At 42.4% G+C, this 25,980-nt stretch overlaps 1 protein-coding gene across 1 annotated transcript in view; it reads left to right on the top strand.

Moving 5' to 3' along the window:
• RAVER2 (ribonucleoprotein, PTB-binding 2) overlaps positions 1-25,980 on the top strand; it is a 63,004-nt gene that overhangs the window by 25,920 nt on the left and 11,104 nt on the right. The window contains exons 4-10 of the mRNA XM_015428094.1: positions 3,745-3,936; positions 5,163-5,289; positions 7,544-7,626; positions 18,533-18,637; positions 19,599-19,710; positions 22,024-22,277; positions 24,543-24,654. Of these exons, the coding sequence (XP_015283580.1) occupies positions 3,745-3,936; positions 5,163-5,289; positions 7,544-7,626; positions 18,533-18,637; positions 19,599-19,710; positions 22,024-22,277; positions 24,543-24,654 (985 nt within the window). The remainder of the gene's footprint in view (positions 1-3,744; positions 3,937-5,162; positions 5,290-7,543; positions 7,627-18,532; positions 18,638-19,598; positions 19,711-22,023; positions 22,278-24,542; positions 24,655-25,980) is intronic.

Below are 25,980 nucleotides of genomic sequence, written 5' to 3'. Positions count from 1 at the left end.
TTGTGGGTTTCCCACTGCACAACTGGGCCCTGGCAAGCAGCTGGCACTGCACAACTGGACCCAGCCCAGTGCCTGTCATCGACAAAAGTGTTCCCAGGGAGAGGCTGTCAGTGGGAGGGGAGAAGAAAAAGCTGAAGAAGGCAGGCAAATAAAGGCAGTTTGGCTGGTGGGTGGGTGGGTGGGAAGGAAAGAAGGAACATAGAATCATAGAGTTGGAAGGGGCCTTACAGACCATCTAGTCCAACCAGGGAAAGGGGAGAGCCTATGTGGACTTTCAGGAAAGAATTGAGGTAGTACCAGAGGGGAAAGTCTTTGTGGGTCTCCACTTGTTAGATATATTGATCTGTCTGTCTGTCTATCTAGCATGTGTGTATATGTATAATCTGTCATAATGTACTATTGAACCCATTATTATCTCAGCTTAGAAATAACTACTGTATGCTGGAAAAAACATGGAGATACATCATCTAGATTTAGAATTATACAAGAGGGGGACCCGCGATACTCGCGGGGGGGGAGAAGAGCTCCGTCTCCTCCATCCCCCCCTCAATCTCCTCAAGGCTGCGGCGGTGAGGCTGGTCCTCCACCCCCCTCCCCGCCCGGCTCCAACCCGACCGGTCCTCCCCCCCGCCTGGCTCCGAGGCGGAGGCGGTGGAGGAGAGGCCTGAGGCCGGTTCCCCCCCACGCGGCCGGCCGGCCCCGAGGAGGAGGCGGCGGTACGGCGGCGGCGAGGCCAGCTACAGAGCATTCCCTGCGCATGCGCAGGGGACGCTCTGTCACTTTCGGGGGGATTTAAACATCCCCAAAAATTTTTTTTCAACTTTTTCGATTTTTGTGCACACGTGGGGACTGGCCCACGTGTGCACAAACCTCCCCCTCCCCCCCAAGTGCCCCCGGAGCGCCGATTTAGCGATCCGCACTCAGGGGGCAACTTGGCTATTAGATATATAGATAGAGATGATCAAATACATTTTGCTACAGTGTTGAGAAGGGCCCAGAATAGAAAGTCCCATATTGAATCATGTGAATCTTCATTAAAAAAGATCCTTGGTACCAGGGCTGAGGAAATCTGCTGAAGAACTTGGAAAATCATTGCTAGTTGAAGTAGGTGATACTCTGCTAGATGTATCAATGATCTGCCTTAATATAAGACAGTTACTTATCTTCACACCTCTTCCCATTTCTGCTGGAGGGTATTCATCACACCTGAACTAAACATAAACAAGTCACATTGCTGCACTAAACTATTTTCTTGTGGGGTACTAGTAGTGTTGTGCATGTCATAACATGGTGAATTCATGCCCTGCAATGTTCAGACAAATTATTGTGCCCTGCAATGTTCAGACAGTTCAATCCTGGGCAGAGTCCCTACAGCCTAAACCCACTGCAATTTATGTAGGATTGCACTGTAAAATGGGTTAGTCCTACATAGTTTTACACAACATTCCATGTTTTGAGAGGTGGGAAACATGTTGTTCAACATGTGTGTTCAGAGATGCATTTAAAACTTTTATTCTGTTTTTCCCTGCCTGTCATACCTTTCTTGAAGCAGTCTGAATTCCCTCTCTCTGTTGGAAATAGATTGGTCTTTGGTGGACTGTGTTTATACACAGATGTTGTTTTTCTAAACATTTATTCTAATATTGTTTATACAGAGTTCCCGTGGGGAAAAAACCACACTATTTTTGACCTGTGCAAATATTCTTGTTTAAGGATATGTTAAGGGTTTTTTTAGTTGCATTTCCCCATTTTTATGTACTTATTGATACGAGCGCTGTTCCCATTTTTTTTTGCTGGGATTTTTTGATTTGTTGTGATGGAATTTGCACAGGTTATTATTCTTATGCTTCTATATTCTTCCAGAGTAGATGCAGAGGACAGAATGAGCAGCTGCTGCATGTTTATCAAGTGGCAAAAACTAGGGTTGCCTGCCATTGGATGGTAACTAGCAGGAGCTGGGGAGGGGCAGAGGCATGGGGTTAGCTGATGTTGTAACATCACTTCTGGGGAAAAACTGATGATGTTACGTTACTTCTTGGGGAAAACTGAAAGTGATGTCAGTCTGCTCTACGACTTGCTGGAAACTCTATGGTAAAACCATTCCTAGAGTGGACTGATAGCAACCAAGAGCAATTTTTAAGTCTGTTCCCCCCCACACACTCTTGGCAGGAATGTGGCACCCTAGCAGAAGCTTTGAAAAGGCACAAAATGAGCCCTTGTTAGATAGCTGTTTTCCCCCCTAGGGATTGGTTGAACTCATACAGAATCCCTTTAGTGCTTCAGAAATGGCTTACAGATATCATACAACAAAATCAAAATCACAAAAATTTGTGTAAATATAGCCAGTTGAATTGATTTGATTCCGTTTATCATATAAGCACTGAGTGGAATGCCAGCATTCAACAAGTAAACCCTACTTTCCCTCAGCTGATTAAAATCTGACATCAAACTGATGCTACTTGTATCTTCCTTACAGGATTTCCAGGCAATGCCTGGAATCCATTGGGAGGGCTGTGGGTGGTGATATGGGGGAGTGATGCAATGCCAACTGCAGAGCCATATGGCTTCTAGTTAAAAACAGAAGTGACATGGGGTAGCTCTAGGAACTACCTTATGTTACTTCCTTTTTTTTTTTTTTTACCCGAAGTGATGTGGCACAGCACATGATGCTGTGGATTTTTAATTTTTTTTTTCTCCTGCTGCTGCTGACAGCAGCAGTGGGGAACAAGCAGGGGATCTCCCATTCCTACCGGGGCTGGGGTGGGGGGATGGGATTCCTGCTTCCTTAAGGAGTAGACGTGAAAGTGAAAACTACTGAAATAAGTGAAATCCAGTGGCAGTGATCCAAACAGCCTGTATCATACATTCCTTCCTTCCACAGAATTAAGCTTTTGGGTGGGGGGGATGTTCCCTTGAGCCTAATGAATTACAAGTATTTCTGCAAGTAGGGTGCTTAAAAACAAGTTGTGGTATGTTTCAGAGAAGGCTCAAGAAAAATCTAAATCACCTTCCAAAATGCACAACACAAATTGGTTTCTTGGATCATAAACAGCTGAAGTGTCAAAACTAAACCATCAGTTGGAAGGTCACTGAATTTCACAAATGTCCCAACTGCTGTTTTTCATGTGATCAAAAAGAGTCTATCAATAAAATTGTACATGGAAAAATAAGTTCCCTCTAAGCTGCGTTAGTATGAGCTAGCTCACAGTTTTTTATCCTCCAGCTCACACATTTTTGTCTTAGCTCAGGAAGGATGGCTCCAGAGCAAACTAATTTATGCAGTAGCCAAATTGCTTGCTCAAAACTGTAATGTCAGTAGCTCACTAAGTACAATTTTTGCTCACTAGACTCCACATCTTAGAGGGAGCATTGGTATTACATGAAAGAAAAATGAAGGAAAATATGTCCTGCTTGCAAATTTCCAGTTTAATTTCTCACCTTAACGTTCCATAAAATAACTGTCACATTTATTTCATAGCTCAGGTTCATCACAAGATTAGATGGAAGGGCAGTGGTAATTCAAGTAAGGTACAAGGGGGTCTGTAATCTGCAAAATATTTGCATACTAAATTTAGCATTGAAGGAATTATCTGTAAAGTTAATATGGATTTAGACATTCTAAAGATTTTGTACAGGCAATTAATGGTTTGTGTGTGTGTGTATGTGTAAGAATATATTGAAGTTTGGAAACCATTATATAAAAAAGAGTACTTTATGCATTGTGTTGTAAAATGTCCTTTATAGCTTGCTCAGGATGAAGATAGCTCTGTTGATGGCTTTGCAGTTATTGAGTATGAAACAGCAGAGCAGGCGGAGGAAGTACAGCAGGGTGCAGATGGCCTGACTATTAAAGGGAAGAGAGTGCGTGTATCCTATTGTGCTCCTGGAGCGCCAGGTCGAGGCACTCTTGCTACACTTATAGCAGCACAACGCATGGTAAGAGAGCTTTCTGTGGGTTTCAGTTCCTTGATAACTGCAGCACCCATCATTGCAACTTATTCTGTACCCAATACCAGGAGCAATTTTTTGGAGGGGCCAACTGTGGGTGGAAAGAGAGGAAAGTGCTATTCCTTGGAATAATTGTGGTTCATCGATCCCAGCCTCTAAGTTCAGGATGACGCTATGGACTTTAACCTAACTAAAGTAACTTATATTATTTGCTTAGATGAGTTTTAAGCACATACTGTATTTCAAGTACAAACTGTAAAAGACCTTTGGAAATTGTACTTCATCATCTCTGACAGCATACAGCTGGATTTGAGTCCAGTAGCACCTTACAAACCAATAAGATTTTCAGGGTACAAGCTCTCAAGAGTAAGAGTTCCGTTTGTATCTGACAAAGCTTTGACTCTCCAAAGCTTATACCCCCCAAAATCTTGGTGGTCTCTGAGGTGCTACTGGACTCAAACCTAGATGTTCTACTGCAGACCAATCTGGCCACCCTCTGAAACAATCTTCATGGAAGGCAACATATTTAATGAGGTTAGCTTGTTAGTCTCTCTCTGTAGAACTGCTCAGAGGCCACGGTAAGTAAGTAAAGTGACTTGCCTTAAAATATTCTTGGATGGGCTCTCTGTATAGTCTTTTATATGTACCCCTAATAAAGCTTATGTACAGTAATCAAGGCCCTCATGATTGGAGGGCAGGGCTCTCTGTCATAGCTGCAGTATAAGGGTCTCCAATGTGGTGCCTGTGGGTGCTATGGCACCTGCAGACACCTTTCTTGGCATCTGCCAAGAGATTTTAGAAAGTGAGCAGGGCCAGGTGGGGCTTTTACCCAGCAGGGTTTCTGATTGGCCACTGGAAAATTGATTGGCTGTGCAGATTTTTTAAAATGTTGCTTTGGCAGCAGCTGCTACCACAGCCAAGTATCTTCACTGTGTGACTGAAGGTAAGCTGTGGCAGCCATTTTGTGGCCATCTTAACCTCCTGTGGCAGCCATTTTGCAGCTGCACCCACCATCTTGTATCAGAATTCCAAAGGTGCCCACAGGCTCAAAAGGGTTGGGGCCCCTGGTCTAGAAGTTTTCAAGAAGCTTGTGCGTGCTCTGTCCCGTACATGACTGCATAGGCAGCAACTTGGAGCCCCACGGTTATGGGTAAGCAACTTTGTTTTACTGAACATACTTTACTTCTAATTTTTATATCCTTTCTTCATTTAAGATGAGAAATAACAGAAAAGGATTGCTCCCAGAGCCAAATGCAGCACAGATTATGAAAAGCTTAAATACTCCAGCAATGTTACAAATGCTACTGCAACCCCAGCTACATGGATGTGCTAACAAACTTGGTAAGCCTTTTTAAAAAAATGGTCTGAACTGTAAAGGAGTTTCCACCTTGATGATATAGTAACATAGCAACAATATTAGAAAACTCCAACAGATCAGAGCAAACATACACTTGTATCCATTTTTCCTAACCAGATGTCTTAATATTTTTTCATTGACATCACTTGCTTGTAAATAAAAAAAAATTGCTTATTTATTGATTTATATGTCAGTGACATTCTAATAATGTAAGAAGACCCGGGAAATCTACAGCAGCTAATGTAAGAAGAAATACTTTATTTTCTTTGTCCTGAATCTACCCACAAGCCCTAATGTTATGAAATGGGGAAATTTTGTTTTCGTTTTTTCTACTCATGATGCATAATTATAGTAACTTCCAGGTTCAATCCTGCACAAAACGAATTTCTGTCAGTGGATTGGGATTTGTCCCCTTGCCTTCCCGCTATAGTTAAAAATGTTCTTCCCTTCACAAATATGACAAGTGCATACATACATGTCATTTACTATCAGCAGGTCCATATTTGCATCAATCTCTACAGCTTTTAAAAGGCAAAAAGGAGGTTTATTCCACCCTTGCCAATTATTTAGTACCTGAATTAGGATTTTATATTTTCTTAACCAGCAGAAATGAACCTTAAATTGTATTTTAAAAAATCATAGAATTAAAAAGTTGGGTGGCTTCCGGTTTTCGATGCAACGAGAGTGGTTGGCTCAGGGACTTGCTCCCGTGAAGCCATAGGATCACTGGGTCCTTATGGGGAGTTTGGGGGCTGGAATTTTAACTGAGCCATAAGGATTCATAGAAAGACATTTAATTTGGATTATAAGTATCTACATAAACTAAAATGAAGGAGAAAGAAGGAAGAATTAATGAACTATTATGCATGTATTTTTAACTTTCACTACATCATTTCCTTTTAACTCATTGTGTATACTTTTGCGGCTTGTTGAAAATTGTAAAGTATATTATGTTCTGAGGTTCTTATAAACAACTGATAAGTCAGTATTATAACCAAGGCTCTTTTTGTAGCAGGAAATCCTTTGCATATTAGGCGACACATCCCTAATGTAGCCAATCAGGTGCTTACAGAGCTCTTCTTACAGGGGCTACTGTAAGCTCTTGGAGGACTGGCTACATTAGGGGTGTGTCGCCTAATATGCAAAGGAGTTCCTGCTACAAAAAGAGCCCTGAATAACTAAATGATAAGATTGTCTGCCTTGCCTGGGAATCCTCTCATTTTTAATGTCATTGGGAAGCATAGAAAGATGTGTGTTTGTAGAGATTTTAATTGACAAAGAGCTGGAGAGATTCTCTGGCGTAAAAGAAGGAAAAAAATGTTCTAACACTAATGGTTACAGGTCTCCAACTTTCTTTACAAGAAACAATCACTCCCAATAGTAGAAAAAGCTGTGAAAATGGCTCTGGACTCTATGCAATCTAAGCTAGACTTACTCCTACAGCAAAAGATCAGGCAGATGAAAGAGCAAACTGACATGGCATACATCTTTGTGAGAGATATGGATACAGAAAATTCAGATGAAGTCTGCAAGCAAAACTACTTAACTAGATACTTAACTAGATAATTTAGTGATGAAATGGAACCCCCCGATCTGTATATGTTTATTTGTCTCAAATAAAAATAAAATGTTATATAAAAAAAATTAAAAAGCTGGAAGGGCCTAATGACCATCCAGTGCAGCCTCCTGCACCATGCAGGATGACCTTAAGCAACTCTGACAAATAATTGTCCAGTCTTCTCTTAAGCACCTTCAAGGAGGAAGAACCTACAACATCCCTGGATGCCACTATTATGAATCCTATCCTTCACTACCAACTGAAGCAGTGCCATGCCATCCTCTAAATGACAGACCTTCAAATACTTAAAAAAGAGTAATCGTAGCAAATGTGCTTAATTCGCTGGGAGAGGATCACATGGCCAAAATTATTTGTACTAATTAATTTATCTCCATAGTAGTTCCCAAGCATTTTGCATTGTGATCAAAATTGTGGAGGTGCCAGAGAGGCTTTATGCTGCCCCTACAAGGAATTGTAATTTGTGCATGTATGCTAGCAAATGCAAAAGCAGGGCATGATTTAACAGTAATCCACAGTTGGGTATTGTGGTTGAGTTTAGTTATTTGTACGTATAGTGATGCAAAACTAGTGGAAAAGATAAATTGTGAAGTTATGCTTTTATGTGAAAGCAGGTCCTAATGGTATCATTTTATGGCATGCTATTATGTTTTCTAAAGCAGTTCTTGGAGCTCCAGTAGGTTTGCCACACCTTGTAGGCCCATCACTCAGCCCAGCCTTTTTGCATTTGAATAAAGTTCATCAGGTATGTTTATCAGCTGATAGAAAATATTTGTGAAGCATTTTGTATCAACGTATCTGAGATTTTGCTTGCAACAAAAGCAACATCCTCTTTTTCTACCTGAAGTAGCTTCTTGAACTTGAAATGTTCCATCTTGGAAACTGTTTGTAAGGCTGAATTATCATTCCATTTATAGCTCAGTATTGAATGATCAATCAAAAGTTATATCATTGTGATATAAAAGAAAATGTTTAATTTACAGAATGGGACTCAAATTTTAAGGAAAAGGGGAAAACAATTAGATATAATGAAGATGAGACAGATGACTTCCTGGTTAGGTCTAACTTAATATTATTGTGCTGTCAAAGTTTATAACAAACAATTTGTGACTAGCACATGCCTGGTTTATTCTAATGCTTCTGTGCCTCTCCACACTGGCAGAATTTGTTTCTTGTTTATAAGTCAGAGTTTGTTCATAATATCTGAATCAGTGGCGTACCAAGGGCAAGATGGGGTGTGTGGTCCACCCCGGGTGCAGCTTGAGGATTCTGTGCTTGACATTAGCTGGCATTGCTACAATAGCACTGTGCTGGGCATTGTACATTGCACTGGTTCTGCTGGGCTTCCAACTCCCCCCTTGTTTGGACTGTGATCTTATGCTTGACATCAGCTGGCATTGCCACAATGGCACTGGGTATGCTGGGAACCGTACATTGTATTGGTTTTGCTGAGCTTCCAACCCCCTCTTGCTTGGACTGTGATTCTGTGCTTGATATCAGTTGGGATTGCCACAATGGGGCTGGGTTCTACTGGGCACTCTGTGATTGCACCGATACTGCTGGGTACTCTGTACATTGCATTGGTTCTGCTGGGCTTGCAAAAATGCCCCCCTTCAGTTTCTATTGCAGATATTCTGTGGTTTGCCTTTAGTCCTTTGGAAACAATGGAGGATTGGGGCACTTTCTTTGGGGGGCAGTTAAAAAATTGTCCACCCTAGGTGCCAAATAGGCGAGGTACACCATTGATCTGAATATGGATTGAGGAACTTGCTGTATGAGAAAGTTTATGAATTTTTCCTGTAAGATGTAAAGAATTAATAGGTATAGAAAGTGGTATTCAGGAAGATCTGAAATAACACAGATCAGTTGGGTGGCTAGTCACATTAAAATTTTTTTAAAATGTTAAACTTTATATGCCTTCATAATTTAATTTTACTATGTAGATCTCCAGTGTATGACACAACAATTTTTTTTCTTTTAAAATGTTACTGGAAACACATGCTTGCATCTGTTTTCATTTACAGAAGCAACATTTCTCCTGATTCATATTTATAGTGGTGTTCTCTGGTCTTGCCAACTGTGCACTTCCTTGGAAGGCAGCAGGGATGCATTTTTACAAAAAAAAAAAGTCACAGAGGAAGGGAGGCATGTTGTCCATAGCAGGAGCATGACTGATGAGGTTTAACTTGGTTTATGTATGCCCAACAAAACAAGGTGACATTTCTCCTTTGCACCCAAATTATGCCTGATTTGTGCTTAAAGGTCCTGTATTCATAAACATAACCCAAAGTGCTAGATTTTACTGCCACAAAACCAGCTATATTTTTATTTCACACATGTAGTAGTTTTTGTTCACTCATTTATTGTTGCACTTTGGCATCAGAAAACCTGATTGCTGCAGTTTCCTTGAAACGCAGTGTTTTTTCATAATTGGCTGAAGAAGCTGGCAACTGTCTGAGATATGTGTTTCCAAGAAGAATGCCAGTCCTGCTCATTTGCTAATGTTTTTCAGCAATATTATTTAGTTTGTTATACTTATCAATTAAACAAGTATTATAAATGATTCAAAGGCCCTGAGATCCAAATCAGAAGATTTTAATGAGTAATCACCAGGCCCAGATGGCATACATCCAAGAGTTCTGAAAGAACTCAAATGTGAACTTGTGGATCTCCTGACAAAAATATGTAATCTTTCCTTAAAATCAGCCTCCATTCCTGAGGACTGGAAGGTAGCAAATGTCACTCCCATCTTTAAAAAGGGTTCCAGAGGAGATCCGGGAAATTACAGGCCAGTCAGTCTGACGTCGATACCGGGTAAATTGGTGGAAACCATTATTAAGGAAAGAATTAGTAGGCACATAGATGAACAAAACCTATTGAGGCAGACTCAGCATGGGTTCTGTAAGGGAAGATCTTGTCTCACTAACCTGTTAATGTTCTTTGAGGGGGTGAACAAACATGTGGACAAGGGGGATTCAATAGATATTGTTTACCTTGACTTCCAGAAAACTTTTGATAAAGTTCCTCATCAAAGGCTCCTAAGTAAGCTCAAAAATCATGGGATAAAAGGACAAGTCCTTTTATGGATCAAAAACTGGCTAATTAATAGAAAACAGAGAGTGAGTATAAATGGGCAGTTCTCTCAGTGGAGGGGGGTAAGCAGTGGGGTACCGCAGGGATCAGTACTTGGTCCACTGCTCTTTAACTTGTTCATTAATGATTTGGAGCTGGGAGTAAGCAGTGAAGTGGCTAAATTTGCGGATGATACGAAGTTGTTCAGGGATACATTCGAAAACAGATCAGCCAATATCATAATGCCCCTATATAAATCAATGGTGAGACCTCATTTGGAATACTCTGTGCAGTTCTGGTCACCACACCTTAAAAAGGATATTATAGCGTTGGAAAAAGTGCAGAAAAGGGCAACTCGAATGATAAAAGAGTTGGAACACTTTCCCTATGAGGAAAGGTTAAGGCGCTTAGGGCTCTTTAGCTTGGAGAAATGACGACTGAGGGTGACATGATTGAGGTTTATAAGATTATGCATGGGAAAGAGCAGGTAGAGAAAGAGGTACTTTTCTCCCTTTCTCACAATACAAGAACTCGTGGGCACTCCATGAAATTGCTGAGCGGTCGGGTTAGAACGGATAAAAGGAAGTACTTCACCCAAAGAGTGATTAACACATGAAATTCACTGCCACAGGAAGTGGTGGCGGCAACAAGCATGGACGGCTTCAAAAGGGAATTAGATAAGCATATGGAGCAGAGGTCCATCAGTGGCTATTAGCCACAAGGTATAGATAGGGACTCTGGGGCAAGTGATGCTCTGTCATCCTGGTGCTTGGGGGGGTCAACAGTGGGAGGGCTTCTAATGTCCTGGCCCCACTGGTGGACCTCCTGATGGCACTGGTATTTCTGGCCACTGTGTGATACAGAGTGTTGGACTGGATGGGCCTTTGGCCTGATCCAACATTGGCATCTCTTATGTTCTTATGTTCTTAATGTAAGGAAAAGTATACAATGAAAAAGTTCTTTCAATTAATCATTGAAAAATTACTAATTCTCAGATTTGTGTTGCTTTTAAAAAATTCAAGTACTTTTATTTCAAGATTATATATTGAACAGACTTTAAAGTGTATTTGGAAAAGAACTGGGATGTGAAACAAAACTTGATATGTTTAGATCAATATTAAGTCAAATGATGTTATCTTTAGATTGTAATGATAAGAAACTGATATAGTTGATGATACGAAGTAATTTGGAGCAGGGGTGGAAGCATTGCGGGAAGCCATTGGAGGGAGGGGAGGAATTGGGAACGGGGTAGACAATTGATAGAATGAAATGTTTTAACTGTATACGTTGTATTCCTGAGAAAAATAAAATTTGTTTACCAAAAAAAAAGATTATATATTGAACATATGCTGTTAACATGCTGGATAACTTATTAAGGACCCAAACATGTTTTCCCATAAACAAAATTAAAAGGGCTTAAGGAACCCCTGCCCTCTGTGATCTAAGTGCCAAGCTGAAGTTCTGATACCATGCTGTGATTCTAGTATTAAACAACAGCATGCTGGAACTTCTTTTTTAAATAATAGATGCCAAGAGCAGACTGGCCATTTAACTTACAGGGAGTTCTCCTTCAGTGGGGGAAGTAATCTAACCTGGTTAGGTAACACCTCCTCTTGCTTCAGGCAGGGCTATGCAAATTTTTGTATGACGCTCCTGGGCCAGCAGGGGGCTGACCCCCCAGTTTTGATAGCTTGGCAGTGCTGGCAGGATGTTTGAGCCTAGCTCTGCTGTTCTGAGAATGAAAGCCTCCCTCTTCTGAACACTCTTCACTGGAGGATGACAAAACTACTAAGAAAGGTCCTGGTATGGGATCAAAAAAGAAAAAAGAAAAATTAGAAGCCTTTTCCATCCAAAGCTTTAGACACTGGAGATTGGCAACCAAGGGATCCAAAAATCACAACTGCCTCCACTACAAAGGCAGGAAGACCTGAAGCTCTGGTCTCTCCATTGTCTCAATGCTTTTGATGCCAGAAACCTCCCGTAGCCTTTCTCAAGCAGCAGCAGGCTTAGAGAAGAGAAGTCTTTTATGCCTAATATCACCCACCAAGAATTGGAAGCTTCCGGATCCACAGAGCAGGGCTGGGATGAGTCTGGAGGTGAGATCCCCCCCATTTGATTGTCGCGGATGGGAAGATCATGGCTTGAATCCCAAGACTGTAGGCTATATGACCAGGCCTCCCACACACACACACAAAGTTTTTCGGCAGCTGTTCATAACATGCCTGCAGGCCAAATGAACTCAAACATGGTGTTCACACCATTTTTAATCTGGTTTCTCCCAAATGGTGGATGCAGGCCTGCAGATCACCCTGGTTCCTAGGGAATATTTGCCCCACAGGAAATATGGTTGAATGCAGTCAAGGGGTGACTAGTGCCAAGAACAAGGGTGAAGTAGAAGCCAGGGGAAAAAAAGGTTCCTTTCTTTTTCTACTAAATCCCCTTCTTCTAGGGGGCCTCACCCCAAACTAGACCAAAACATGAAAAATTATCTGTGGGTTTTAGATGCAAAATTAAACATCATGAAGGAGTATCTGAGGAGGAGGACAGATCATCGTTTTTATGGCCAGGTGTGTGTGTGTGAGGAAATAAATAGATCTGAGCCAAAGATAAGTCATCATCTTCAATTCTAATGTTCTTCAAATACATTAGAAACAGGAAACCAGCCAGGGAGGCAGTGGGGCCCTTGGACGACCAAGGGGTAAAAGGAGTATTGAAGGATGATAGGGAAATGGCTGAGAAGCTAAATGCATTTTTTGCCTCCGTCTTCACTGTGGAAGATGAGAAGTGCTTGCCCACTCCAGAACCACTGATTTCAGGAGGGGTGTTGGAAGACCTGAGTCAGATTGAGGTGACGAGAGAGGAGGTCCTAAAACTGATAGACAACTTAAAAACTGATAAATCACCAGGCCCAGATGGCATACATCCGAGAGTTCTGAAAGAACTCAAATGTGAACTTGTAGATCTCCTGACAAAGATATGTAATCTTTCCTTAAAATCTGCCTCCATTCCTGAGGATTGGAAGGTAGCTAATGTCACTCCCATCTTTAAAAAGGGTTCCAGAGGAGATCCGGGAAATTACAGGCCAGTCAGTCTGACGTCGATACCGGGTAAATTGGTGGAAACCATTATTAAGGAAAGAATTAGTAGGCACATAGATGAACAAAACCTATTGAGGCAGACTCAGCACGGTTTCTGTAAGGGAAGATCTTGTCTCACTAACCTGTTAGTGTTCTTTGAGGGGGTGAACAAACATGTGGACAAGGGGGATCCAATAGATATTATTTACCTTGACTTCCAGAAAGCTTTTGATAAAGTTCCTCATCAAAGGCTCCTAAGTAAGCTCAAAAATCATGGGATAGAAGGACAAGTCCTTTTATGGATCAAAAACTGGCTAGTTCATAGAAAACAGAGAGTGAGTGTAGGTGGGCAATTTTCTCAGTGGAGGGTGGTAAGCAGTGGGGTACCGCAGGGATCAGTACTTGGTCCACTGCTTTTTAACTTGTTCATTAATGATTTGGAGATGGGAGTAAGCAGTGAAGTGGCTAAATTTGCGGATGATACAAAGTTGTTCAGGGTGGTGAAAACCAGTGAGGATTGTGAGGCACTCCAAGGGGATCTGTCAAGGATGGGCGAGTGGGCGTCAACATGGCAAATGGGGTTCAATGTGGCCAAGTGCAAGGTGATGCACATTGGAGCCAAAAATCCTAAATATAAATACACATTGATGGGGTCTGAACTGGCAGAGACTGATCAAGAGAGAGATCTTGGAGTTGTAGTGGATAACTCACTGAAAATGTCGAGACAGTGTGTGACTGCAATAAAGAAGGCCAATGCTATGCTGGGGATTATTAGGAAGGGTATTGAAAACAGATCAGCCAATATAATAATGCCCCTATATAAATCAATGGTGAGACCTCATTTGGAATACTGTGTGCAGTTCTGGTCACCACACCTTAAAAAGGATATTATAGCTTTGGAAAAAGTGCAGAAAAGGGCAACTCGAATGATAAAAGGGTTGGAACACTTTCCCTATGAGGAAAGGTTAAAGCGCTTAGGGCTCTTTAGCTTGGAGAAAAGACGACTGAGGGGTGACATGATCGAGGTTTATAAGATTATGCATGGGAAAGAGCAGGTAAAGAAAGAGGTACTTTTCTCCCTTTCTCACAATACAAGAACTCGTGGGCACTCCATGAAACTGCAGAGTGGTCGGGTTAGAACGGATAAAAGGAAGTACTTCTTCACCCAAAGAGTGATTAACACATGGAATTCACTGCCACAGGAAGTGGTGGGTGCTACAAGCATGGATGGCTTCAAAAGGGAATTAGATAAGCATATGGAGCAGAGGTCCATCAGTGGCTATTAGCCACAAGGTATAGCTAGGGGCTCTGGGGCAAGTGATGCTCTGTCTTCTTGGTGCTTGGGGGGGGGTCAACAGTGGGAGGGCTTCTAATGTCCTGGCCCCACTGGTGGACCTCCTGATGGCACTGGTATTTCTGGCCACTGTGTGACACAGAGTGTTGGACTGGATGGGCCTTTGGCCTGATCCAACATTGGCGTCTCTTATGTTCTTATGTTCTTATCTCAGGAACAGAATTGGCTCAGGTTCAGATTCAGAAGTAGGGGAGCTCCCCTCAACTAAGAGATCCATGGCAGCCAGCTCTGACAAACAGGAAGGTTCCATTTGTGGACTCCCCAATGGCCACTCTTCATTCAGGAGCAGTGCTTTCAAAAGACAGAGATAATGCCTTGAAAGATTCAGTAGATAGAAAAAATGAGATGGCCCTTTAAAAATCACATGAAGCCTCTTCCCTCACAATTAGGGTTTCTTCCGTATTGTCTAATTTCACCATGTATTCACCACCATTGTCTGTGCACAGGTTCTGTGGTTTCCTTCCAAATTTGTTGCTGACAAATGCAGTGTGTTCTTTCAGCTTCTCTAGCATCTGTGATTTTTCACTAAGCAGAAACACAACTGAATATCTGGTATAATCATCAATACAAGTCAGGAAATACCTATAGTTGCCTATTGTTGGAGTTGGCAGTGGTCCACTGTGAATCAGCTCCAGAGGTCTCTTTGTTTGTGTGTGCTGACAAAAAACAAAGTTATACACAGAGCCTCTTTATCTTTGTAAAACTAGTATGAGTCCTTTATTGTAAGGAACTCCATTCTAGACTGGATAGAGTAGAGATAGGATTCTAATCTAAGCTAGGATGGATAGAGTTGCAGGAAGCATGTCCTGCCCTCATGGTGCCAAGATGGAAAAAAGGTAGCATAGTGTGAAGAGAAGGTGTCAGGCTGGAAGGAAGGAAGATTCCCTGAGAGTAGCAATCAACACACCAAAGGTATAGCATCAGCGCAGTAGAAGGGAAGGATGATCAGGGTCCTGGCCTATCTCTCTCTCTGACTCTCTATAGACCCACGCTGAGGTCTGAGGCTAAGAGATAGCGCAAAGTCTTCACTTCCAACACCAGGTTCTTCTCCAGATTCCTCAAGCCAAGAGCAGAAGGAGAGGATGTTCTACTGCACCAGCGGCCAAGAGGCCTGTTGTATGCCTTCCCTCCAACTCCACTGATCAGCAGACTCTTGAACAAAGTAAGAAGAGAAGGGAGTGGAGATAATTTTCATAGCACCTTTTTTGGCCCAGATGCCCATGGTTTTCAGAGCTGGTAAAGATGTCAGTGGCCACCTCACAGAATCTACCAGTAAAAGGGGACGTGCTAGCACAATGATCTGTTCTCCACCCAGACCCAACCTGGCTTCAACTGACAGCTTGGAAGTTTAGCAGGCAGATTTAGAGAGGTCAGGTTTTCCCAAAGAAATTGTGGACATTATGATGCAGTCTAGGAGACCTGCAACCAGATGCATTTATGACCATACTTGGTCTGCATTCAAGACATGGGCCAAAAGTAAAAATAAAACCTTAACACCTTCTTATGAAGAGGTTGTTCCTTTTTTGTATGAAGAAAGGCTTAAGGCCAAACACTTTAAAAGGGCAGGTAGCAGCTCTAGCCACTGTTTTGGGACATAAGAGAGTGCCCAAATTATCCACAGACATATTAAAAGGTTCCTAAAAGGAACCATGGAATCGGCACCTCCAATTAATCATAGATTCCCTACCTGGAGTCTTTCAAAGGTGTTACAGGCATTGACAAAAATGCCATTTGAACCTCTGAAGTCTATGGAGTTAAAAAATTTTTCATGGTAGGTAGCATTGTTAGTCACAATTACCTTGGCTAGAAGGATTTCTGAATTACGTGCTTTATCTGTTCAGAAAGAATTACATGTTTTTCATAAGGATTCTGTGGTATTAAGGACTGACCCATACTTTGTGCCAAAAGTTAACTCTTCTTATGATATAAACCAGCAGTTACTCCTGCCTTCTTTCTGTCCAAGTCTATTCCATTTGAGAGAGAAAATCTGGCACAAATTGGATGTATGTAGGGCTCTGTGTTTTTTATTTAAACAGAACAGCTCACTTTCAATGTATTCTATTTTTATGTCTCACAACTCTGCTAATCCAAGGTGTCCAAAGCAATCATCCCTCAGTGGAGGAAATTCTGCATTAGCAAGGCATATGAAATACTAGGGCTTAGGAAGCCTAGAAACATTATGGCACACTCTACCAGGGCAGCAGCCACATTGGTGGCATTTTCAACTAGGGCACTGGTGGAGGAAATTTGCAGAGTGGCTACTTGGTCCACATTTTCAACGTTTGTGGGACATTATAGGATTAATCAGTTAAATTCAGTTGAAGCAACATTTGGCAGAAGAGTTTTACAAGTGGTGGAATAAAAAAACCCCACACTTCATTGTGTTCTGAAGTATTTATGATTATAAAATTCCAACCCATTCAGCTGGCTTGGGTATGTAACAGCTTGGATGACTTTCTCCGTGAAGGAGAATGAATCACTGGAACTTACCTGAAGGTTTCTTCTGTTCAGTGGGGTGACGGCATCCATTTCCTACTTCAAACAAAGTGGGGGGGGGGAGAAGCTAATCATTAAATGGCAAGGAGCTGGGCTATATAATGACTGGAGGGTCAACCCCCTGCTGGCCTAGGAGAGTCATACAAAAATTTGCATAGCCCTGCCTGGAGCAAGAGGAGGTGTTAACCTAACCAGCTTGGATGACTTCGCCCCACTGAGGAGAAGAAGCCTTCAGGTAAGTTGCAATGTTTCAATTTCCTGGTGGGTTGCTGCCCTGGAGAGCCACTGACACCCAAGAAAGCAGGTCCAAGCTCCAGCAACACTGCCTTGGATTCTTCAGCAGCAGTGATTATCAGTGTCAGCTCACAGGTTGTTTCCTCTTGTACTTCTACCAGTTTGCTGGAGGAGGCAATAAGGAAGCCAGTGGCCATTGTTGTTGCCATGGTGCTGGTTTGTAGTGCTGCAGGGGCTACTCAGGTTGGTTTGTTCCAAGGCCATTTTAACTTCCCAGTCTTCTCCTGATAGACACTGTAGAAATGGTTGATCTGTATTATCCAAAGCAGGCGAGACCCACTGAGTTTTACTTCTAAGTAATAATAAACAGAATTGGATTATAAGGTGTACAATAGCTACCTCAATATAGAACAAAATACTTTGTGGTGTAATGGGGGAAATGTACTTTACCAAGAAAATAAACAATCATAAGTTGTTTCTGGTTGTGAGCACAGAGGTATCCACTTGAGATACTAGTTTAGTCCGTTTTCCCTGCTTTTCTACCTATTAAGGACCCTTCTGTGATTATAAATGTTTAAAATTATCAAATTAATAAACTAGGAAGATGCAGTAACCAATTAAATGAGGTGGTGGTGGGGAGAATCGGTAGGAAAATATTTTACATTTCTTCATTGGGAAACACATTTTTTGTTTTGGTTTCTAAGGGTGCAAAATATATTAAGTCTTTCATTTACTAGGAATGTAATATTTTTCTTTTGGAAAATGTATGTTGTCAAGATATTGACCTAAAGGGCCTTCTGACTCAGTCTCTTATTAATAAACTGCCTTCATTAAATATTCTTGGTTTTTTACACAGCAGTTTCAACAAGATTACTGCCTAAAGGGGCTGCCCTTCAATAATAGATCTGTAGCAACTTGTGCCAGGAGTAGTCTTCATATAAATATCTTTCAAATACTTTCCATATGGAAAGAGCTCTGCATATTTGGGGTGCAAGAATATGTCCTCAACCCTAGGAAAGGAATTATTCTTCTTTTGCATATTTATTTCTATGGAGAACCAGTTTGGTGTAGTGGTTAAATATGTGGATTCTAATCTGAGAGAACCAGGTTTGATTCCCCACTCCTCCACTTGCAGCTGCTGGATGACCTTGGCCAAGCCATAGTTCTGTCAGAGCTGTTCTGAAAGAGCAGTTCTTGAAAGAGCTCTCTCAGCCCCACCTACCTCACAGGGTGTCTGTTGTGGGGAGGGGAAGGGAAATGAGTATGTAAGCCACTCTGAGACTCCGAGTGAAGGGTTAGGAATAAATCCAATCTCCTCCTCTTCTTCTAACTGTTTATTGCCATTTCCATATAACTGTTAATAATACTGAATTCTTTCACTTTCCATGTTACTCCCCCACCTCATCCCCAATTAATAGGGATCAGTTGTTGGAAATGCATCTAGTTTACTGCTACAGAACCTCCCCCATCTACAGTTGGTGCAGCAACAGCTAGCGAAGACTGAGAATATTCAAACAAATAGTGTGAGTTGAACAACTAAACCTGACCATAGACCTGTACTAATAATCTCTTATTCAGTATGCTAGATAGAAAATTAAAAGTGGGATTTTCTTCTTCTTAATCTATACTTCTTAATAATAATAATAATAAATAATAATGCTTTTGATTTATTGATCGCTCTTTCCCACATACCTGCGGGCTCAGAGCGATTTAGTTACTCTTGAGACAGTTGGACTAACAATATTTGTGGGGATAGGGAAGACAAACATACAGCATTAATTACACACACATTGCAGCTAGCCGGGCTTTATCTGCGGGCTGGGTCAGTCGTGTTCCTACGGCATCTTGTCGGCTGGCTGATGACGTCTGGCTTCTTGATGTTGTGCAGCCACACACTGCCACCGCCTGGCCGACTCGCTCCACTGCAGGGAAGCCGACACAGTTCTTTTGTCTTTCCGGTCGCCACGCCTCAGAAGTTTCCTTGGCAGCTAACACCTTCCCGAAGAGAGGGAGGGGTGTGCCCACCCCCTTACGGGTGGTCCCCAATTTATTTACTCGCCGAAGCTTTCGAATCGCTGGGTAGACGATGAGTTAGGACAAGGCTTGGTTGCTCACACCAGCATGGGGCTAGAACTGCCAAAGCGTGGCAGTTCAGATGTTATTGTTAAGCAGGGAAAAATCCCCTGCGCCACCGCTTGTGTGTATAATGCAGAGATCCACTGGTGCAAGTGTCATGGGTCTTCATATGAGTCTCGCAACACTGGGAAATCAACATTCCCAAGGTTGAAAGTGTTTGTTGGGGAGGTGGAAGTGGGGGAGATCCATGACCATCAGTGCCTTCCACTGAGGGATCCCTGGATTCAACACATATTTTTTCTGTTCTTTGTTTTCCAGCACTGTATTAAAAGAAATAATCTGCATTTGAAAAACTGTTTAATAAGAATTCTTTATACAAATATGCTATACTTCTGCACTTCTTTACAGAAACCAGGTTTACTTGGAGAGCCTCCAGCAGTGCTTCTTCAGACAATGGTAGGAATGGGTACTGTACCACCAGTGAGCACAGATGTGGGGAGCCACGGAGAAGGACACAATTGCAAGTTGCACTTTGTACCTTATTACAGTAACAGATACACCTTTCTGTGATTAGGCATCTGCAGAGCTTCACTGTGTTCCCTTCCAGCCCTTAAAAAGTTGATTCCCAGGGTCTTAAGACCTTAATGGTAAGAACTTCCCATAGGTAGATGAGGTGTAGTGCTATCCTGCACTGGGGTCCTGGGACTCCAGGAGTCAACTTTTCCCAGGCCAGGAAGGACAGTTTAGGTAAGGGGAATGCAGCAAAGATTGTCAATGATGATAACACGGAGGAGTATGCTGTAAGCTGATTTGGGTCCATTGCAGAGAAAGGTGTAGTATAAATTTAGTAAATAAAGAATAAATTTAGTAAATAAAGAATAAATATAGATGAAAATTGGGGGTGGGCAGATAAAAAGCTTGGTTGGTTGGGAAGGAGAAAACAAAGCATGGAAAGGAAAGGATATAGAGGCTGCCAGGAGGAGGAAAAGAGGAAATAGTGTGGGGAGGAGGATGCAGGGGAAAGTGCAGTGCCTCCCAGATGTCATTTGAGGTTTCCTTCTGTGCAGCTGGGTGTAGCCCAGTTTTCCCAGGGAGAGGCTGCTTGGGGGGGGGGATTGAAAACATGGGCTATAGAAAGATATGTTGGTTGTAGGGTTACCATTCCCCTGATGGGGAGCCCCACCTCTGAGCAGCCCCATCTGCACCCAGAGGGGATGTCGTGCAGGGCATGTCGTGCAGGGGTGCTCTAGCATTTGGAGAATGCACTGAGGAGGGGGGAATTGCTCAGTTCTCATTTTTATGCTGGTAGAACTCTCCTCCCCATGGTAGATCCCTTTGTCCATATGGCTGTTAGTCCATGTGTCTTAAGACTCTCCTCCCCATTGAGTTCCTGGCAATTCCTAGAGCTACCTGGAAGTGACAAAGGGTAACACTATGAGTTGCTGGAAACTCTATGGTAAAACTGACCGTTCTTACCATAGAAATTCTCCTGATTCCTAGAGCTACCCTTTGTCACTTCTAGGTAGCTCTAGGAATTGCCAGGAACTCAATGGTAAGAACTTCGTGTAAGTATATGAGGCCTTGGCAGTCCTAGTAGGAAGGAGAGAAGGAAGCAGGAATAGGGAGGAGGGAAAATAAGATCCACCCCCTTGCGAGTCTTTGTAGGTCCCCCACATGTATCTATATAATTTCTTGACCTTTTTAGTGGAAACTATTTGCTTAGGCTCTTGACTCCATCCATATCCTTCCAAAATGCTTTCAAATGTTAGTTTTTTCTGTTTCTTTAACTTACTTGCTTCCCTTTTATAGCTGATGCAAGATGAACTACTTAGATTAAGCCAGAAGGGTGCTAGAAATAAGTGTGTGTGGGGGAACAGGAGCAAGAATGGATGACATAGCTAAAGTAATAGAACAGGAGCTCCCTTCTATATGGCAGTCTGTAATCTAAAGGCACATTATTGCTTGAGGTTTTGCGACTGGCCACTTAAATAATGCAAACTGCTTTGTTGGACCCAGTTCAACCAACCTCTAGCAGTGATTTCTCACTGCTATGACATGCAGTGGAAAATCTCTCATTCATTCTTTTTCTACCATATATAAATGTTCTGAGATGACCAAGACAGAATTAAATGGCAGCTGGTTGTGTGAAATGTTCTGGACAAACTTCTAGAAAGGGATATACATGCAGAGTTTTTTCGGATAGTCAATATGTTTTTAAGAAAAAAAACTCCATAAACTCACAGTACTATCAGTTTCCTCTGTGAGTAGATGTCTCTCCTGTTAGCAGATTCAGACTTTGATAGTTCAAATTCTTGGACATTTAAGTATAAATTACATAAATTGTATAATTTTTCTATTAATGATCTTTGTATTGCTCTGCTCAGGTAGCTAAAAGGTAGCTAAAGCATAGGATTTTTTTGAACTTTTATTTTGACGGGAGAGATTAAATATAAATTTAATAAAATTCAGAGCTGACATTTTGTATAGAGCAGCCATGGTTTTATTGACCATTTTAGAACTAGACTGATTAACAGTTTCTGGAGTTCAGAACTCCCATCTCATTGCAAGTAAGCTATGTCTGAATTGTGTTTGTTTATCTGGTTTCTATATGAAATGAGAAAACTACTATTTACAAGTAAAACTTGAACCATCCTTTTAAAAGATAGCTGTTAAGCTGTTAGGTAGGGTTCTCCTGTCTATTGCTGAACTATTTGGTCTCCTAGAATTATAGAATGATTTCTCATTGCTTGTCTTGTCTTTTAATTAAAAAAACCCTAAGCATTGTTCTAATAATTCTTGCCTAACGATCCCCCCCCCATGGTTGATTGTACAGTATCAAGTCGGACTCCAGCTCAGATGCCAGTTGCACCAGGGATTGGCATGCTGCCATTTTTCCCAAATCAGCATGTAGTCGGGCAAACAATACCAAGACCAAATAATACACAGGAGAATCTGTCATTGGCAGGGGGACTGGCAGAAGGGTCACAGGCTTATCTACAGAGTTTGACAAACCTCCCTGCTGGAGGCCAACGGACTGGACATCTCAAGCAACAAAGTCAGCCAAAAAGTACTGACTCAAGTTTGGGGGTAAGAGGAGCACATCTAATGTTTTGCTTTTCACTATTGCAGTTCCTGAATGTTGGTTGTTAAAGTCTACATGAAATAGCTCTGTGCAATATCTTAGGGAGCCAGTTTGGTATAGTGGTTAAGTGTGCGGACTCTATTCTGGGAGAACCGGGTTTGATTCCCCACTCCTCCACTTGCAGCTGCTGGATGACCTTGGGCAAGCCATAGTTCTGTCAGTTCTTGAAAAAGAGCAGTTTCTGTCAGAGCTCTCTCAGCCCCACCTACCTCACAGGGTGTCTGTTGTGGGGAGGGGAAGGGAAAGGAGTTTGTAAGCTGCTCTGGGACTCCAAGTGAAGGGTGGGGTATAAATCCAATCTCTTCCTCTTAATTTTGTTTGTCTGTTTTAAACATTTTTATGCTGTCTTTCCACTTAACAGCCTCCAAGACAATGAACAGTGTACCCTTAACAGCTATAAAATAGTTAAAAGTAGCAAGAACTAAAAGAAAATGTTTTAAAAGCAAATGATCTGGAGAATAAAAATGGATTCATATTGCCTAAAACATAACACAAGTAGAATGTCACCACAGAAAAGGCCCTAGCTTCCCCACCCCGACCCCTAAAGGCAAGGTTCTTCTGGAATAGGGCTTTGGAAGAAACCATGGGAAGGTTCATATAGAAACAGGCAGTCCTTCAGGATATCCTGCTTCTAAGCACTGAGGTCAATGCCAACATGTTTGAGTTGTATCTGAAAACAAACTGGAAGCCAGTGAATATTTTTAGTACTGCCATAGTATGCTCCACCCATCCATAAAAGTAACTGTTTCATTTTATCTTGCAAGGCATTTTAAAACTCATTTGGTTCTGAACTGAAGGAACAGAAACACTTATACCTTTCAAAGGCCAAACTATATCCAGAATCTACAGAGAACATTTTGCACTTATTATCATTTTATCTGTTTTATTTTATTTTGTTATGCAACAATGGCTTTATATGTTATGAATGTATTCTGTTTTGGGCACTGACTCCCAAATGTCTCTTCCCTCAGAAGCCAAACCCTCTGGCTACTGATCTAGACCTTAGTAAGACCAAATTGCCAAAGACCAAAAGGTGGAAGACCAATTTGTGAAATAACTCTTTTCCCTCCAGATCAGCTGTTTTATTTCTTCTCTCAGCTGATGCTGGCCAATCAGAGAGCAAGTAGAGCAGCCAACCACATGAGCTTTTCTCTCCAGGAAAGAGTAACTCATGAACTCCCTGACTCGCTGATACAAGCAGCATCTTTTAAAAGCCTGCTTTCCTTTGCAGTCCGTCACACCTGCCTTGACCATCGTTTAGCATTACTTTAGCACTTATATTAACTGTAATGAATGTAAACCAGGCTCCCCACAATGCACATTTGAAACCTGAATGACTTTAGTCGGATGAGTGGTATGTGACTGAAATGATACTTCTGAGCTGGGAGAAGCTGTATTTCCTCAGTTGAAACATATTTTAGATCAGCGACTTAAATATGTCTGTTTCTATCGTAAATTGTGTACATATGGTCATTTGCAGTAGAAATACTAGGTACAGTATACTTCTCAAGGGTTTCTGCGATGGTGTAAACTTGAGTCACAAGCCTTTGAACCTGTTTTTATCTTATTTTCAAGAAATTATTCTGAATGTGAGGAATAATCACATTTTTGCCATCTCCAATTTAAAGCATATCAAAGTGGAAACCTGTGAACATTCAGAGACTTCTTTTGTTTGTAATGGCTTCTTGACACCCATTCCTCATTCACTCCGTACATTTAGTCTAACCATTTTTACCATTAACGTAGTAGTGTTGCACTGTTTCTTACCTGAACAGTCAGATCTTAAGCAGTTAGAATATTACGAGCATTCCATGATACCACAACCGATTTGCCACTGGTTCAAGCAAGATTATATTTCTTCAGCTTCCATATCTCTGATTTCACAAAAGCTCAGCAAATGGTCAAAAAGACCTCAAAAGGGGGGGGGGGGAGTTGGATTTGTATTTTATCACTGCACTTTTTTTTGTGCTCTGCCTGAAGGGGTAGTTACTGTGTTGCTTCTAAGTAGCTACAAAATAAGCACAGACAGGATTCAGCTAGAAAAGTGAAAATCTGTAATAGGATGTTTTATTTCAATGGATATTAGAAGAATTTCTGTGCCCTTTGGCCTTCAGTATAGGCATCAGTATAATATAGATTTTGCCCCTCTGTTCTGGTTGTTGACTGAAAGGTATTAGTTTTGTTTTTTACTTATCAATTTTTTTTTACAGAGTTCCTCAAAAAACCAGACCTCTCTCCTGGGAGATCCCCCCAAAGAAATCCATCTTAGTACTAATCCCTACTTGAACTTGGCAAGTGTACTGCCTTCTGTGTGTCTTTCAGGTAAGCGACAAGCAAACAGATGTTTATTTAAACAGTCTGGGATTGCTCTAGAGGTGAGTGTGGAAACCAGTTCACATACTTGCAAGTACTGATGATAGTATTGCATATCAATAACATCTTTTAAAAAGTAATTTCAATAAAAATAACATTAGTTATGTGTCTTGGAGTGGTGGCCCCGCTCCTACTCTCACCTGCTCCAAAGGAGATGCTGACGGGGGATAGCCTTGTCCAAGCACAGGTGAGGCAGGCGGGCAGGCCGACCAGAGGCTGTAGGGAAGGAACAAAGGTGAGGCCAAGTCTGGCAGCTGCAGCCTCAGAGCCTGGCAGGCCTGGTGTATCAAGGAAAACAAGAATGACCACACCAGTAGGCAGAAGAAAATGTAGAAAAACAGGTGCAAGGCGAAAAAAAATATTTATTTAGTACTTGTATATCCCTATGTGTTTCACAGGTTGCTTCATCAGGGGATTGTTTCCAATGTTATTCACTTTCCACCTTGAGCAGTAAGGTCAAGGTGGAAAGTGAATAACCTTGGAATCGATCCCCTGACGAAGCAAATTGCGAAATGCGTAGGGATCTACAAATACTAAATACTATTTTACCTTGCACCTGTTTTTCTACATTTTTAAGCCTGGTGCATGCCTCAGAAGGGAGGTGGGGCACAGGCAGCTGACTGTGCAGGCCAATGGAGCAGCTTCTTAGAACCTCAGGGGAGGGCAGGACAGGAGATGGGAGGACCCAGCCAGGGAAGCCATTGGCCAGCTTTCCTCAGTCACCATGGGCCTGCCTCTGAAGAGAGGGCATTGGGGGAGTCCAGGATCACCCCACCCCCAGACAATGCTTTATTAGACTGGCCCAGGTAAGGCTAAAGAGAGAGGCCCAGATTAGTCCCAAGAATCAATGGGAGAGTCAACTGGCAGGAGAGAGGGGGGATCAGGGTGAAAGAAGTTTCCCCCATTCTGAGGCTCTTCCTGGGGCAGTATCTATAAAAGGGAACACTGCAGGGTGCTACAGTCAGGGCCGGCTCGAGGGGGTTGTGTGCTCTAGGCGAGGCTGCCTCGTGGCGCCCCCCTCAGATGCCAACCTCCCGGTGGGCCCTGGAGTCCTCCGACCTGGCCGCGGCGGGGGAGAGACAGAGGGACGCCACATGCTGGGAAGAGCCTGCTGCCCTGGGCCTGGCCCGCAGGAGGAGGAGGGAGGAGGGGCCGGCAGGCAGGAGCGCGTGCCCCCCCCCACCCCGGCCAGTCGCCTCTGTGCGGACTCCCTGCTTCCCCACCCCACAACCTAAAGAAGTGGAGAGGAGGGAGCGCCGGCTGGCGGAGGGGGGG

The sequence above is a fragment of the Gekko japonicus genome, unplaced genomic scaffold (genome assembly GCF_001447785.1).
Source record: "Gekko japonicus isolate JY-2015 unplaced genomic scaffold, Gekko_japonicus_V1.1 scaffold1219, whole genome shotgun sequence".
NCBI classification, from domain to species: Eukaryota; Metazoa; Chordata; class Lepidosauria; order Squamata; family Gekkonidae; genus Gekko; species Gekko japonicus.
This window is presented reverse-complemented; position numbering and strand designations above follow the sequence as displayed.